A 17,590-nucleotide genomic window follows, 5' to 3' on the forward strand; every position below is an offset into this window, starting at 1 on the left:
CCATAAATAAGATCCATATGAATTGTACATTATTTCAAAGTCTTCTGAAGCCAGATGATATGGAAAAAAGATCAAAATTTAAATAATTCGCTGAAAATGTCCCTCTCCCTGGTAGCTTTCAAATTCTTTTGTGCTTGCACACATTCAGAAGTGGTGCCAGTTGAATTTGATACTGATTCAAAGTCATGTTTTAGTCCACATCTTTAGTCATGACTCTTTTATTTCCGTTTCTTTGCAGCATTGCTGACTTGTTGCACATGTCGGTGCAGATCTCTTCTGGGATGAAGTACTTGGCTTCTCTGAACTTTGTGCATCGTGATCTGGCCACACGGAACTGCCTCCTGGACCGCCATCTCACCATAAAGATCTCTGATTTTGGCATGAGCAGAAACTTGTACAGTAGCGATTACTATCGTATACAGGGGCGCGCTGTGCTGCCCATACGCTGGATGGCCTGGGAGAGCATCCTACTGGTGAGGGAAAGAGAAGCTGTTTATAAAAGCAAAGGCACATGCATGTACATTACCGTTCAAACATTTGGTGTCAGTAAGATTTTCTTTTTTAAAGAAACGAATAGTTTTATTCAGCAAGGATGCATTAAATTGATCAAAAGTGAAAGTAGAGACATTCATAATGTTACAAAAGATTTCTATTTCAAGTAAATGCTGTTCTTTTGAACTGTATTAATCAAAGAATTGAACGGTAGTGTATGAATTGTTTCAAAGCCATTTCTTTTGACTTAACAGTTGGGTGGAGACATCTGCCTGCAGTGTGTTCTTTCTTTGTATCGGAGCATTATGGGATACATGTGTGTGTTTTCTAGGGGAAGTTCACAACAGCTAGTGATGTGTGGGCATTTGGAGTAACTCTGTGGGAGATCTTCACTTTATGCAAGGAGCAGCCCTACAGCCTGCTGTCTGATGAACAGGTCATCGAGAACACCGGCGAGTTCTTCAGAAACCAGGGGAGACAGGTACACACATGGCAAAGTTCAACTTATTGTATTGTTCCGAATATAAGACAATGTTTTTTTCTTAGAAATACATCTGAAAAATACGGGTTTGTTTTATATTCACAGTAGCCCCTCACTGCAGAACACACAAGATCCAGTGGGTGCAGGTTAAGGGATATGTAAAGTGGGAGGAGTTGGATCTAGATCCAGGGGGTGGAGACGGGTAGGTTTAGATCCAGGGGGCGGAGACAGGTAGGTTTAGGGATATGTAAAGTGGGAGGGGTTGGATCTAGATCCAGTGGGTGGAGATGGGTAGGTTTAGATCCAGGGGGCGGAGACAGGTAGGTTTAGGGGTATGTAAAGTGGGAGGGGTTGGATCTAGATCCCCCTGGATCTCATGTTCTGCAGTGAGGACCATCTCCCAAATACACGTAAAAAGAGTGTGCCAAGAAATACGGTGTGTCAGAGTGTAATGTTAGAAGATCAGGAGCGCAAAAAGACAGTTAAAAACGCTAACAGTCAAAGAAAAGCTTAATAAAAGAAAAGCTTTGTGTGCCTCGCTGATGGGACCAAACTTCCCACGTACATGATTTTAAAACGTAAGACGGTACCCAGACTTCAAAACTAAAATAAGATTTCAATTTTACTTTTAATGAAATTTTAGTAGGCTACATGGTTTTCACTATGAGATGGATAGCCTAATTGTTATATAATTCAGATGGGCTACAGGTTATTTTTAAATGTGATCGTTGGTACATTTTATCAGTATTTACTAGGGGTATGACGAGACAGCTTACAAGATGAGACAAGACACGAGATTGAGTTCACGAGACAAGATTTTTACACAGTATTTTTAAGAAGTCCTCAATGACGAAATACATGAGTAGAAAAATAGCCTGCAGGTACATTTGAAATGTTTTAACTAATCATCTTGTAATGAATGTCATTTAAGTTCTACTTTCTGAGTATGAATTATCATATGCAGTCAGTGAAAGACAACAATACTCAAGCACTGAAAAAGGTTTTGCCACAAACACAACTGACTGGCTTCTCTCCTGTATGATTTCATATGAATCACTTTACTGTACATGAATTATGAGCTTCTACAATGTTTGACTTCCTAACTGACCCCCTTTCCACAAAAATAAAAACTTAGTCTTAAGTGCAAACAATAAGTTCAACCATAATCAAAGTACTCTCTCAATATGCAAAGGGCAAAGAGAGACCAAATTTTTCTTCAAGCATGATACAGAGCTGAGAGATGGTTACAACTACACAGCCCAGCCTAAGTCATTTCGGTCATTTCGCAAACGACTTTGAAATGCAACTGGTTTATTTTTGCCGCGGTGGCTTTGTCGCGGCGGGTAACTCGGAGGTAATAGGCATTCTGGTTGACTACCATGTGTAGCTTTCATATTGGGAGTTATTGGCATGCATCAGGGAGCCGCTTTTAAAATGGGAGGTATTGAAATCGCGTTTGAATGCGCATTCACGTTTTACTTTCGCTTTCGTGATTGCACGTACTCTGTGAATTTTACAAGATAAGACATTTTGTCAGACGCTTAGGCTCTGTTGTGCAACGAATCCTCCGCCATGGTCTTGTCAGTCATCTCGTCACTTGATCAGTGAACTCCTGATCCTGGCTGCACTATGTACGACTCTGCAGCTCGTGTTGGATTAGCTGGATGGGATTGAAGCGACCATTATCCAACTGAATTAAGTTAATTAAATTTTATTTATATAAAAAGCAAAATGACAGTGGAAGCATAATGTAAACGCAGCGGTGGCATATTCTATCCTAAGATCACCTTCACACTCTGTCATGGCAATATCGCAAGACAGCTTTTCACCTCGACGAGACATTCTCGTCATATTTTAATCTCGATCTCGTGGCACGAGATCTTGTCACACATTCCTGGTATTTACTTTCAATACAAAAATGTAAATAGGAAAAATATGCAATATGAAAATTTTAAAATAAAAGCATTTTCTTTATAAAAATTTTCTTTATAAAACACAAGATTTAGTCTTCAAAAAGCCTTTTTCCAAAAGGTCGTCTTATAATCAGGGTCGTCTTATATTCTGAACAATACGGTACTTTGATTTTGGTTGTGATTTGATTTTGAAGTAAATGAGTCCCAAATAAAGTGATTAATTTTTCCTGCAAACTACAGAGAGTTTGAATGAATGCATACTGTTGCAGGATGAAAACCTTCACATGAAATGCATAAAGTACATTATTTCTGTGGAGGTTTCATCTAAAAAGACATCTGACCTTCTTATTTTTCACTCTCCCTAGATCTTTCTCTCCGCCCCACCACTCTGTCCATCCTCTCTGTTCGAGCTGATGATGCGCTGCTGGAGTCGTGACATCGCAGACCGGCCCTCTTTTCACAGATTGTATCAGGCCCTGCGAACTTTTGCGCCCCACTCATGACCGATACAACCTGGAGCAGAACTGTTAAATAAGTACTCTGACTGCTTGCCAGTCAGGGAAGTAGAGCGGAAACATTATAGCCATAATGTAGCGTCATCAGAAATCCAATGGAGGAGAGATCTAGAGATGAGATTTCACAAAAGGCATTGATTCATTCATTCATTCACTCACTCATATATTCATCTCCATTGGGACTCAAAGAGCTTCTTTCCAATCCATAGACACTTGAGATTTTTTTTTTTTGTACTTTTCGTTGTTAATATTTCCTTTTAGTACAATCATCTTACTTTTCTTCATCATAAATGTTACTTCTGTTTGTTGTTTTCCCAGAAGAACAGTGACTCTTAAGCCTACTGTGTATTCTAGGCAGAAAGAACCAACTGGACGAATGTCGTATTTGTCAAAACTGTGGTCGTGTATCGTTAAGCACTGCTGTCTTTGGTTATTATTTCATTTTTGTCCTATTTTTGTTCCTTATTTACCCCCACACTGGAGTTACTGTGTCTTGTTATGATATTAAGTGTTGTTTTGCTCTCTGAATATGAATGTTTTTACAGGTTCTTTGGATATAGCCGGGTCAGAGACTTGCTCTGTCTGGATCTAGCAGAACTACTGTTATAGTTAGATTTAAAAACCCTTTCGGAGGGGAGATGGAGAGGGTTATAGAGCCAACAATGGACTGACGTGCAATTGCATGCACTGTTTCCTCCCCCAACTTGTAACAGGCCACTTTAAAGTCAACATGAGATCAGAATGGACTCTGTTTGCTTTCTTCAAACTCGTTTCTGGTCTCAGTGAATGACTCATCAGTGCAAATTTCCAAAGAAGACAATGTTTGTTATTGTAATTTCATCACAATGTAGTAACTTGTTTCTGGTTTAATGTTAAAAGGACAAGAAGCATTTCAGTCTAGATGCATCAAAATGTTCTTTACACCTTCATTTTCTGCATGCAAGTGTCAAATTATGGGAGTAAAATGGGTTGTTAACGCCATTTCATGTTGGCTTTAATATCCAGCAAAAAAACGCAATATTGCACCATCACAGCCAACTCAAATTGCAAAGTTAAACACTACAACTCTGCAATCTCAGAACTATATGCCAATATTACATTGTTGTTGAATTAAGTCTGGCTGAGGATGACGTATAGGACCAATAATATCAATATTATAGAGATCCATATCTTCGATCTCGGTAAAAGGCACATGGTTTTAGGGGATTATGTATGTAAGATTAAAAATTATTCAAAGCACATTTTTCTTTCTCTCTTTTAACCTACTTTAATGTTTTATACAAGTTCTTTAATGTCATTTAATGCTTTTAGTAAGTGTTTGTGAATGAGTTGCATCATTCTAAAAAATGATTTGGTGGACTACAGTGTAATCAAAATCTAGTATTTCTGTCTTTGTACTAGTTTCTACAGCATTCCTTTTGTGTAGTTTGTGTTTACTGTATTTCAGAAATTGTCATCAAATGTACAGGAGACGTTTTATTGTTTGGCTGCTGAAAGGTTTGGCTATGCAGGACGTTTGAAGAGTCCTCCGATAGCACTGGGATTTCGGTTGAATGTTGGTGGTAGGAAAGCTAGGAGCTCGACGCGGTTCATCGAGAAGGGCAACCACTAAAACTCAATTTCCCAGAAGCCTTTGCTGAAGTGAGCCTGAGGCAATTTCTGTTATTACTGATTGGTTTTTTTTTTTTTTTTTTTTCACTACATATTTAGAGACCAAGAATGCATGTCTGTGTGAATGCGAGATACTGCGAGTGTGGTTTTGTTTCAAGTGAAATTAAATTGACCTTCTTTAGCATTTAGTACTCAATAACAGTCTTTCATTCAAACCTTTTAACTCTCTGTATATGTCCTTCATGTACATTACATAAGCAGAGAAGATACTGTATGTATAGTAATATATTGGGGACTAAGTAAGATCTTTTTCTTTCATCTTCTTTCTTATTTTGCATAATAAATATCGATTTTGCTGTAACCAGTGTTTAGTGTGTTTTTACTTATTCTGAATACTTTATTTTTCTGAATATCTTGAGTAGTATGATTTTATGTAATCATTATAATTATTATCATTATTATTTTAATGTGACATTGATCCCTGGTTTCACAGACAAAGCTTAAGCCTAAAATGCATGTTTGAGCTGTTTTAACTGAAAGCAACTTACACTGACATCTGTTTTGTCGTCAGATGCACACCAGTAATGTTTTTTCCTAAGGCACATTTATAAAAACTACTTAAATGATCTAACTGAACTAAGGCCTAATCCTAGTTTAATCTGTGAAACTAGGCCTTTATATTTGACTTTGGTTTGACTATAAACTTGGTCACTGCAGTCCAAAGAAATGGATGATATATTAATGTGTGCTGGGCCTACGCACACTCCAAATGTCTACCTTGGCAAACAATAACACTTTGACTACAATAATCTGAGCAAGGCCATTTGTCAATGCCTTTGTGTTAGTTTGTGCTTACTGAATGTATTTGACACCCTATACTTCTCGCATAACTAGCAAATACAAGTGTACCATGGTACTCTCATATTCTTTGAACATGTACAGTGGTAGGGTATTGTGACTTATTGTAAATACTATGGTATATTTCAAAACACCAGCATTACTACTTACAAAACCACCTATAAAAACTAACCAGTACCCTATTAATGCTATGTTGCTTCGGATATGTACCGTACCATGGTATTACCGTCTGATACCGTCACCGTGCTACTACCACAGTACCAAAAAGAGCAGATAATTTTGACAAAACGAAATAAATATAATCTAAATTCACATAAAATCATGTATCCGTTTTTAAGATTAAGTTTAAATATGTGAGAAGCGCGTGGGACTCATTATGATCTTTATAATAACCGATTGTGTGAGTATATTATTGCACACATGAGCGCGCGCAGCTCTGCTGTTACTAGAGAGATTCCTGCAGGGACACGTGATCATCAGTCAGGAAAGGAAGAATGAAGGGAGGAAAGCAGTCTGCTGGCGTCCAATAACACACTCAGAAGGCAAGTTAAACATCGGTAAATGCTCGAAACGACGCACCAGTTCTCTTAAACCTTTCTCTTCACGAGTTTTTCTATCTTTATAAACCGGCTTTAGCAGTTTTACGCTAGTAACAAGGCTGCATTTGATGGTTTAATGTCAAGCAAACTGCTCGAGCTTAGTCGAGAATGACAAAGACTGTATTATAAGTCATCATGTTGACTTCATTTCCACATGCTGTGCTTATGATGATTGATGATTTCCTGTTTTTACGAGTGTAAATGAGTTTGATACGGTTATATTATCTTTTGTTAACACCGCATTGGTCGTGGTTGTGTGTTGCAGATGTGATCTGACAGTATATTTCTGCAGCATTCCGATGCTCACTTGAAATGTAGTGTATATATCATTTACAGTTTCGCATTGGTATAAAACTGCTGTCTGGATCACTAAAACTTTTGTAGTAGGCTGGATTAACGAGTTGTGCCACTAATAACCCTGTTTTGTTTACTGCGGCAGTACCATGGAACAGTATCAGATGGAAATACCATGGTATTTTGATGTATACATGATACTGAAATGCATGTATCATGGTGTTTACGTGATATTAAAATCAACTTCCAAGAACACCATGAAATATGTCTAGAACATGAGACTACCATGGTGCTCATTGGTTGCTACTTTGTAAATGTAACCTTAAAAAACAAAAAAACAAACAAGTGATCAGATATCAAAGGGTAATGCTATGATACTTTAAAATGGATGTACTATGGTATTTACCATAGTAAATGTCCTAAGTATTACTTTTTTTGTATATAAGGTATTTAAGAAAATATGTTTTGTATTATCCTTATAAAAAGTGTTGTGGTGGTACTATTGTAAAGTGATGGTATCAGATGGAATATCCATGGAAAACATGGAAACAGTAAGGATATTTGGTTACTTTCAGGGCTGGAAAAGTCATGAACATGAGTCATGAATATTTATATATAAAAACAAAGAAAAGAAAGAAAAAAAAAAGATTTTTTTTTTTTTTTTTGTCATTTGGTTTTGATGCTAGGTCTGATTCATGTATAGTTTAGTCACTTCACACAGACCTTTATTTATGGCACTTGTTTTAAGAAAGAGGAATTTGCTTGTTTTAAACCAGGTCAGATGTATGAAGTGGAATGTTCCTGTATTTATGACACCTCAGTCGTTGACTTCGCTGTGTGTGGCTGTTTCTATATTTTTTAGAGCAGAAATGGGATGGAGATGTTCTACATGTGCTGGTGTTTTGATTGACGGTTGGAAGCAGGCCACACGTGAAGGGTTCGCAGAAGAGCTTTGAAAGAACGGTGAATTTAGATCTGTTACTGTTCAAAAGTTTGGGGTCGGTATGATTTTTTTTTAAAAAAGAAATTAATACTTTTATTCAGCAAGGATGCATTAAATTGATCAAAAGTGACAGTAAAGACTTTTATAATGTTACAAAAGATTTCTTTTTCAAACAAATGCTGTTCTTTTGAACTTTCTATTCGTCAAAGAATCCTGAAAAAAATCGTGGTTCCCACAAAAATATTAAGCAGCACAACTGTTTTTGGCATTGATAATCAGAAATGTTTCTTGAGCAGCCAATCAGCATATTAGAATGATTTCTGAATGATCATGTGACACTGAAGACTGGAGTAATGATGCTGAAAATTAATGATGTTTTATTGTAGTAACATTTCACAAAATTACTGTTTTTACTGTAAAACAGACCCCAAACTTTTGAACAATAGTGTGTTTTCATTCTTTCACAATGTTTAATATATTTCTTAATCTTCATGTGTTTGTTCAGGAATCATCACTGTGAAATCATACAGCCTTTGTAGCCTAGTACAGTAGTAGCTAGGTGTTTTAAGAAGTAAAACACCTATAAAAATAATAATCAAAGCACTATTTTAAGTTTTTAATGAATGTAAGGGGAAAAAATAATCTTTTATCAATGCATGAATATGACAAAATAAGCAGCATTTTTACCTACATATATTTTATTAAATCTTTTTAATACATAAAAAAAATTTCACACTTCCTTGAACATTACATATTGACCTTAATTAATTGCTGAATCAGTTTAGAATTGATTCATTGGAACATACATATTCAACTAATCAACAGAAATTATCTTTAACTCTTTATCATCTTTGTAATATTGGATTGCAAAACAAATCTAATTACACAGTCTTTAAAGGGTTAGTTCACCCAAAAATGATAATTATGTCATTAATTACTCACCCTCATGTCGTTCCACACCCTTAAGACCTTCGTTCATCTTCGGAACACAATTAAAGATATTTTTGATAAAATCCGATGGCTCAGTGAGGCCTGCATCGCCAGCAATAACACTCCCTTTTTCAATGCCCAGAAAGTTACTAAAAACATATTTAAAACAGTTCATGTGACTACAGTGGTTCAACCTTAATGTTATGAAGCGACGAGAATACTTTTTGTGCACCAAAAATAACAAAATAACGACTTTATATCTAGTGATGGGCGATTTCAAAACACTGCTTCATGAAGCTTCGAATCTTTACAAATCATTTGTTTCGAATCAGTGGTTCAGAGCGCCAAAATCACATGATTTCAGTAAACAAGGATTCGTTACGTCATAAGAGTTTTGAAACTATAATAGTTCACGTGACTTTGGCAGTTTGATACGCGACCCGAACCACTGAATCGAAACAAATGATTTGTAAAGATTTGTAAAGATTCGAAGCTTCATGAAGCAGTGTTTTGAAATCGCCCATCACTAGATATTGTGGAATAAAGTCGCTATTTTGTTATTTTATATTTCGCTTTATAATATTAAGGTTGAATCACTGTAGTCACGTGAACTGTTTTAAATATGTTTTTAATAGCTTTCTGTACAATGTAAGTGTTAATTATTTTGCTGTCAATGCAGGCCTCACTGAGCCATCAGTGAAAATCAAAAATATCTTAATTTGTGTTCTGTAGATGAATGAAGGTCTTACGGTGTGGAACGACATGAGGGTGAGTAATTAATGACATAATTTTCATTTTTGGGTGAACTAACCCTTTAAGAAAGCTAATAGCCAAATAAAAAGTGCATTTAAATCATTGCAAAAATCGGTGTTGAATAACATTACACATTGGCTGATAACTGATATGCAGAACACATTTTTATTGTATTATTTTTTCTATTTGCCATTGTAAAAAAAAAAAAAAAAAAAAAATTACATTTAGATTGGGTTCTCTTTAGAGATTATTTATAGACCCAATGACAAATAGAAAATTGGGTTAAATCAATATTAATAAAAATTGCTGAGTTAAATACTATCAGTCTGTCTCTAATGTTAACTGTAAATGTGTGTACTGTAAACTCATTTTACTGATTTCTGTTTCAGAGACGGGTGTCCTCGCCATCATGAAGTTGAATGAGAGGAGTGTGGCGCATTATGCCACATGCAACTCTCCTCCAGACAAGACAGGCTTCCTCTTTAAGAAAGGGGAACGAAACACGGCGTACCATCGCCGCTGGTTTATTCTGAAGGGCAACATGCTGTTCTACTTCGAGGAGAGGGAAAGTCGAGAGCCCATTGGCGTCATCGTCCTGGAAGGCTGTACGGTGGAGCTCTGCGAGTCTGAGTCCGAAGAGTTCGCCTTCGCCGTTAAATTCGACTGCGTCAAAGCGAGGGTGTACAAGATGGCTGCGGAGAGCCAGGCCGCTATGGAATCGTGGGTCAAGGCTCTGTCACGAGCCAGTTTCGACTACATGCGACTGGTTGTGAAGGAGCTGGAGAGGCAGCTGGAGGAGGTACAAGGAGAGAGATTGTTACAAGCGAAAAACAAGGCGAAGAAACACCAGTCGCAAGTGCAGGGAGCAGAAGCGGGCCTCCGAACCGCCGCCCCGTCCCTACAGAATGCCGCCATAACGGGGCCTTTGCAGGAGGGGCTGTCTAGCAGAGAAAACGGGGTGTCTTGGAGTAAAAACAGTGGTGTGGCAAATGGTGTCAGCGAGGGCTGCGCCTGGGACGGGGACTGCAGCGCAAAGGCAGAAGGAGTCAGACCACCTCCGGTACCTCCGCGGAGGAAGACCAATGGCGGGTCACTCGAGAGCCCCGTTTCTCCTGGCACAGGCTGCTTCTCCAAACTTCATGACTGGTACGGCAAAGAAGTGGCTGAACTGAGAATAGAATGGCTGCAGAGCAAATGAATGAAGCTGGACATCTGGAAGAGACTCTGAATATACATCCGCACTCGTACCGTGTTTAGTGTGACCTCGGTTTTTAAGACATAATAGGTCAAATTCATCTAAAAACGGAGAGAGCATCAGAAATCAGAAAGATAATCGCTTGTCCACTGTTACTGATTTTTTTTATGTGACCATTTTTTTAAAGGAACATTCTGCCATCATTTACTCACCCTCATGTCATGTTCCAAAACTGTGAAAAATCTTTTTTTTTTTTTTTTTTTTTAAATACAGCAAGTGACCAAAGTTAGAAAAAAATCATTTATTAATTATATATGCAGCAATATTACAAAATAACCACAATATTTACTTGCATATATTTTTACTAATACATGAAAAACATTGCATTTCCTTGAACTGTTTAGGGTGGACCTAAATGAATCTTTGAATCAGTTCATTGGATCACACAGTTTGAACTGATGCACAAAAACTAATTTGAACTCTTTACGCAATTTTTACTATTGAAGTTTAATTCAGAAATGCTATTAAAATCATCCTAACATTCCTGTACTCACAAGTAGTGAGACAAGGATGACAGTCTTAATTTTCAAATAAAAAGTGCATTAAAGTCATCGCAATAATCACAGTAGAAAAATATTATACATTGTCAGAAAAGTCATTGCAATATTGGTATATCGTCCAACCCTAATGATTACAGATTACTAGAGATTTACTGATACAGATGATTATTTTTTTGTTTAAATTTTCTATTTACCAATGTAAACGAAGGCCTAAATTATGATTACATTTAGATCCTGTTCTTTACATTTATTTGTAAACCCAATATGACATAACCGCTGTGAAATATGAAAATATCCCATAATTTACTCACCCTCAAGCCACCCTAGGTGTATATGACTTTCTTCTTTCAGCCAAAAACAATCGGAGTTATATTTAAAAATATCCTGGCTCTTCCAAGCTTTATAATAGGAGTGAATAGGGCTCGAGATTTTGAAGGCCAAAAAAGCGCATCCATCCATCATAAAAGTAATCCATACGGCTCCACAGGGTTAATAAAGGCCTTCTGGAGCAAAGCAGTGGGTTTTTGTAAGAAATATATCCATATTTAATCTGTATTGACGAACTCGTAAGATAGAGCAAAACAAAACACCGGTCTCAAATTAGAAGTCTAAACGACAATTTTTAAAGAGAAATGTTGGAGGATTTTGATTTAAAGGGATAGTTCACCCAAAAATGAAAACTCTGTCATCATTTATTCACCCTCAAGTTGTTCCAAACCTGTATACATTTCTTTGTTCTGCTGTACACAAAGGAAGATATTTGGAAGTATGGTTGCAACCAAGCAGATCTCTCCCCCCATTGACTTCCATAGTAGGAAAAAAAAACATTTTGAAAGTAAATAGGGGGAGAGATCTGCTTGGTTACAATCATAATTTTTAAATATCTTCCTTTGTGTACAGCAAAACAATGAAATTTATACAGGTTTGGAACAACTTGAGGGTGAGTAAATGATGACAGAATTTTCATTTTTGGGTGAACTATCCCTTTAAAAGAAGAAGATCTTTAGCTTGTTACCCAGCCCTATTTGTTTGAACAGTGAGAGGCGTCTACTCTCACCTAAGCTTACGCTACTCCTACATCCTACGTCATGTGTCAGGTCAGAGTTCACTCTTCTGCTGGAACTCGTTACTGAAAGCCAGTGATTATAGTTTATAAAGTTTTAAATATGGATATTGTTCTTACAAAAACCCATCACTTCACTCCAGAAGGCCTTTATTAACCCACTAGAGCCGTATGGATTACTTTTATGATGGATGGATGCATTTTTGGGGGGGTTCAAAATCTCAGGTACCATTATAAAGCTTGGAAGAGCCAGGATATTTTTTAATATAACTCCGTTTGTGTTCGTCTGAAAGAAGAAATTCATATACACCTAGGATTCACCTCGGGTGAACTATCCCTTTAAGTATATACGTGTGAATATGAGTTAAAACAATGTTATTAAATATTGCTAAGTTAAACATGAGTCTACAGTGCTCTTTTCCATATTACAATTAAATAAATGGACACTGGGGCTCAAAAATGACAAAAAGCACCATAAAATATCATAAAAATAGTCTAAACAATTTGTGTGAAAAAATTTTAAGTTCAAATGAGAACTTTAAGAAAAGCACAAGGTTTGGCGTTGTGATGTCAAACATTGGTTCTCATGTTTCGTCGTTAACATAACTTGCGTCATGTGTCTTGATGCACTGTTTTTAAAGATTTCTGAGATTTTCAGTTAAAAAACAAAAAAAAAGACAATATGTGGTGCACAAAAATGTGACTTCAATTCGGTGCACAGGTTGTACAGACTACATTTATGGAGCTTTTTTTAAGCTTGACAGCCCCAGTCTTCAATGGGAAAAAGAGCATTCAGGACGTTCTGCCAAACTTCTTCGTTTGTGTTCATGGAAGTAGGAATGTGATGTGGGTTTGGAACGACATGAGAATGAGTAAATGATGACTGCGTTTTCTTTTTTAGATGAACTATTCCTGTAAAGTCCCGTACTTAGCTTCATGTTTTGATTTTCCTAGAAACTCATGTTGAAGTGGCTTGCCATTTCCTTCTCATTTTTTTTTTTTAAATTGACGTCTTACTTGCATAACAACACTGTGAATCCTTTTTCACAATGTTGGACTTGATAAAAAATAGAATAGCGGTACAATATCTGTGTTTTCAGAATCAAAAACACCTGGAATGTTAAACATTACAGTGCCAAAGCTGGTCTATGGTCATTTGTAATCATTTTTTTTTTTTTTTTTAAATACTGTAGCAACAAAATATTGATTAGATGCATCAAAACAATAATACATCTAACCTGAGAAGTGATTTCACTGCAAACGTCTTGGTGGTGAATTTTATGCTGAATTTTAGGATATCTACAATCGAACCTGCCAAAAACATAATTGCCAAAATGATTTCTAACTTTCAAATGCATGTAAAAGTGTCTGAGACCATCTAACTAGCCAGCTAACATATAATCTTCGGTTAATGGATCTTTTTTTCTAAGCAGCTCTAATACAAGATGTTATTCATTTTTAGGCTAAGCTTTGCTATGCTTGATTATATATTATCATACTTGCCATTAAGCATGTCAATGCTTTGCCTTGCCTTTTCAAACTGACCAATTATAGTAATCATACTGTGACCAACATGTAATGCATTATAGAATAGTATATACAGACAGCTCTTGAATTTATTTATGGCATTTTTAATGGTACAAATTGTGTGCAATCCTGTAATCATATCTGGGGAGATATTACCTACAGTTGGGTTAGACACTAAATCAACCAACCGCAGTGCCTTCAGATTTCATAATAAACACTGTGTTAGACTGCACAATAAAATAGGGATTAAGAGATGAATGTGTTTTTAATCCTAACAGCTTGAGTATTAACCACTGATCGTAAAATGACAAAAACTGCAATAGAATTTACTTGTTGTAAAGGCAATAACCAGTGTGTCATACCAGGCACTAAAATTACATTGTGTAAAATATTTCATTTGAAGGAAACAAGAATGTAAGTTGAACGTTTTTTTAATGAGTCAAATAAAGATGATCATCAGGATAAAATATGTATTAAGAAGTTGTGTTTTGTTCTTCAAAATGTGAACTTGCACAATCTCACCACAAGGTGGCTCAGCATTCCTTTGTATTGCGAGTAGTTTCATTTGATTAAAGACTGAGGGGTTCATTCACAGATCGCGTGTCATTGCATTAGTTAGATATGTCCATGTATGGATTGGAGATGCATTGAATTTTTATTTGATGGTTTCTAAAATTCAATGATCTTGACATTTCTGTACATTTCTCTTCTCTAGCGATGTGCATAATAAAAAATACACTATGAAACATACACTTTTTACATTTTTATACGCCCTTCATGGCCTTTTCAAGGACATGGCAGTAAATATTAAGTTTTGAGGGGATTGTTACTACTGTGAAACGTCTTTTCTACACTGAATATTTCATTGCTTTTTCATAACACAACCTGACAATTTCATATTTCTCACAGCTAGTAACACGCTTTTAATAGACGGCACACATTTGACAGCGGAAACTACAAAATTTATCATGTGAAGCCACAAAAAAAGCACTGAACTGAAGCTGTTTTCAAAATAAAAGTCCCAAAGCGCCAAAGTTGACATGACGTCAAATAGTTACAGCATATAGAATTGTCCAGTGTGACATACTATACTTCCAACTATTTTAAACATTATTGTTTACAATTATTATTATAATAAATTATTATTATTATTATTATACATGCAGTTTGTGTGACTTAATATTTATTGATATATATTGATATATATATATATATATGTGTGTGTGTGTGTTTATATATATATAATATTAATATTTCAAAACAAGGAAATTATGTATAAAATTTTTTATTATTTATTGCTTTATTATATATATATATCAAGAACCTCTTGAATGTTTCTCGGAATAAAGCATTTTTAAGTATTATTAATATTATATATATTGATGTAATTGTATGAGAAGGTTACAAAAACTACACTGGGGCTTTTATTTTGCCGGAAACTCAGTGTGTCTCGCCACATCAAGGATTTTTCGTCGCTTGTTGTCGCCGTGTCCATGGAAAGTTTTTTTTTTTTTTTTTTTTTTTTCCTTCCTGAAAGTTTACGCAGGACTGTTGTTGCGCGCATCCAACATGACAGAGAAAGTAACGGACATCACGGCTGGCAGGCAAGTCATGTTTAAACATTACCATAGCTCTCTCTTGTTGTAACTTAAGATGTTTAATAGGATTCAGCAAAATATTAACTGTTCGTGATATATATCCCGACACTTTGGGCCAGAAGTTTCTTGGTCAGTGAAGATAACGCAGAACGTGAGAGTTTGAGTCGAGAGGGGGGGTCTCCCGTTTCTGCTCCCCTGCAGTTATGACACCGCAGTAATTATTATGAAAGTTTCATATAACTCATATATTGGCTGTTGAGGTTTTGCGCTGCTATCTTCCCTCTCAAAGTTTATTGCAAAGTTATAATGAACTTGACACTCGCACGCGAGGCGCAGAAGAATGTTTAAAGGGATCACGCAGTTTCACAGCGCGTGCCTGGCTCGGTCCGAAAGATACGTGAATTACGTACGGATTCTTAGAATTTGCGTCATTTCGAATGGGCAATTAAAGAAAGCATCGCAAAATTATTATAATAATTTGAAAAGATTAAACTGCACGTGCTCGTGCGTTCACACCCGCTTACAAGTTTCTTAATAGCATCGAATTAAGGCCGGTGATTACGTAATTTTTGTTACACAACATAAACATTATTATTATTATTGTTATTATTATTATTATTATTAATTATAATATTGTGACCCGAGCTAATTTGCATACTCATGCGAAACGGGCTCGTGAACGTGTATACAAATCCGAATTTATGGCAAACTCCACCTTTACTTTAGTTTATGATGTTTTTTATTATTAAAAATAATAACGAGCTCACTTGCATACACATGTGAAATGGGCTCGTGAATATGTGTATACATACAAATGAGTTTATGCCAGATGTGCTTTTCATTATCTAGACCAAGCGACCGGAAACCCTTCTTTTAATACTTCTTGATGTATTTTAATAATAATAATAATAATAATAATATGCCATGCTCATTTGCATACACATATGAAATGGGCTCGTGAACACGTTTATGCAAATGAGTTCATGCCTTAATCATCTTGGCATCTGGATCAATTTGTGATGTTTATGTCAGACAGATGTTATAGCCCTGCAGCTGGAATACAAATCGTAAATTGTGAAGTATTTAGGTAGCATCTATTGAGTGTGTGACTCGTCTTAGTTCATGTTGTTTGACTTGGGAATATAAATTTGACTTTTTATAAATCGATATTAGGGGACCTGAATGTTCTTGCAGTGGTGAAATTATGTTCAAGAGTTTCTTAACAGTAAAGAAGAAAATAATTCATTTATTTTGACCAATATTTATTAAAATGCATTAAAATATATATATTTTTAAATGTGCATTATCTATTAATAAAGGTCAGTATTTTTTTTTAACTATCACTTCTAGTAGTGGTAGTTCAACACACACACAGTCAGGCAACAATGCAAATCATTGGCCTCAGCATGACCAAATATACTCATATCTCTAGTCATTATAGATCATTAACACATAATCCACGTCTAAAAGGCGAAATAAATCACTCATAACCTACCTTTCACTAAACTGCAAAAGTCTAGTCCATAATTCAGCTTATTCTGCAGTCACCTGGACGAGAAGATCATGTAAAGTGACCCACCACAGATCGTTTTGTTTTTTACATTTTATTTAGAGGTGGGTTCATCGGAGATATAAATAGGTTAGATTATACCTCAGTGATCAAAACAAATCAAACTTTGTCAAGTACATTGATTAGCCTTAACATGACAAGAAAAAAACAATTTATGTAAAATTAGCCAGTCAGATTTGAGTTTAGTGGAACAAGAAAGTCAGAAAGGCCTCAGTTGCACTAATTTTGATGCAAAATGTGAATGTGTTTCATTGGCTAACTTTTTATTGTACTTTTTTATGTTTTGTACGTTTTATTGGTGTGGTCAGGGTCCAAAATGAACTGTTTGCCACACCTGGCCTGTAGGCTATTAGCTTTCTGAAAATATTTCTTATAGCCCACAAAACTGTATTTTGCATATATTTGTGTCCCTGTGACAATGGAGCCATTTAGTTTCCTTAAAGGTGCAATGTGTAAAATTTGGGAGGATCTATTGACAGAAATGCAGTGTAATATTCATAACTATGTTTTCAGTGGTGTATAAAGACCTTACATAATGAACCCTTATTTTTTTTTATTACCTTAGAACGAGCCATTTCTATCTCATACACCGCGGGTCCCCCCTCCATGTTAAGACGTCATTTTGCGCCGGCATGTTTCTACAGAAGCCCTATGTTGTTCTTATTCTAAATCGCTCAAATTTTTAGAG

The 17,590-nt window shown here is 36.0% G+C and overlaps 3 protein-coding genes across 6 annotated transcripts in view; all 3 read left to right on the forward strand.

The window, feature by feature from the left end:
- Nucleotides 1-5,373, forward strand: part of ddr2l (discoidin domain receptor family, member 2, like) — a 39,258-nt gene extending 33,885 nt beyond the window's left edge. Inside the window, exons 15-17 of the mRNA XM_051894119.1 lie at nucleotides 239-473; nucleotides 824-973; nucleotides 3,252-5,373. Coding sequence (XP_051750079.1) covers nucleotides 239-473; nucleotides 824-973; nucleotides 3,252-3,389 — 523 coding nt within the window. The 3' untranslated portion in view covers nucleotides 3,390-5,373. The remainder of the gene's footprint in view (nucleotides 1-238; nucleotides 474-823; nucleotides 974-3,251) is intronic.
- A 959-nt stretch (nucleotides 5,374-6,332) lies between these two features.
- On the forward strand, nucleotides 6,333-11,341 carry pheta1 (PH domain containing endocytic trafficking adaptor 1). 4 transcript variants are annotated; one of them, XM_051894868.1, is made up of 3 exons: nucleotides 6,333-6,427; nucleotides 7,626-7,726; nucleotides 9,779-11,341. In XM_051894868.1, the coding sequence occupies exon 3, from the start codon at nucleotides 9,799-9,801 to the stop codon at nucleotides 10,585-10,587; it is 789 nt and encodes a 262-aa protein (XP_051750828.1). In that variant the 5' UTR covers nucleotides 6,333-6,427; nucleotides 7,626-7,726; nucleotides 9,779-9,798; the 3' UTR covers nucleotides 10,588-11,341. The 4 variants fall into 4 exon arrangements, with proteins under 4 accessions (XP_051750828.1, XP_051750827.1, XP_051750829.1 ...); XM_051894867.1 differs by having other exon boundaries at nucleotides 6,345-6,412; XM_051894869.1 differs by having other exon boundaries at nucleotides 6,345-6,412; nucleotides 7,631-7,726.
- A 3,884-nt stretch (nucleotides 11,342-15,225) lies between these two features.
- Nucleotides 15,226-17,590, forward strand: part of sh2b3 (SH2B adaptor protein 3) — a 50,967-nt gene continuing 48,602 nt past the window's right edge. Inside the window, exon 1 of the mRNA XM_051894839.1 lies at nucleotides 15,226-15,338. The gene's annotated coding sequence lies outside the window, so the exon portion shown is untranslated. The remainder of the gene's footprint in view (nucleotides 15,339-17,590) is intronic.

This window comes from Ctenopharyngodon idella, chromosome 5 (assembly GCF_019924925.1).
Source record: "Ctenopharyngodon idella isolate HZGC_01 chromosome 5, HZGC01, whole genome shotgun sequence".
Taxonomy (NCBI): domain Eukaryota; kingdom Metazoa; phylum Chordata; class Actinopteri; order Cypriniformes; family Xenocyprididae; genus Ctenopharyngodon; species Ctenopharyngodon idella.

Bases quoted from the DNA above. Each gene is read 5' to 3' on its own strand.
- pheta1 (XM_051894868.1), top strand. From the start codon at position 9,799: ATGAAGTTGAATGAGAGGAGTGTGGCGCATTATGCCACATGCAACTCT.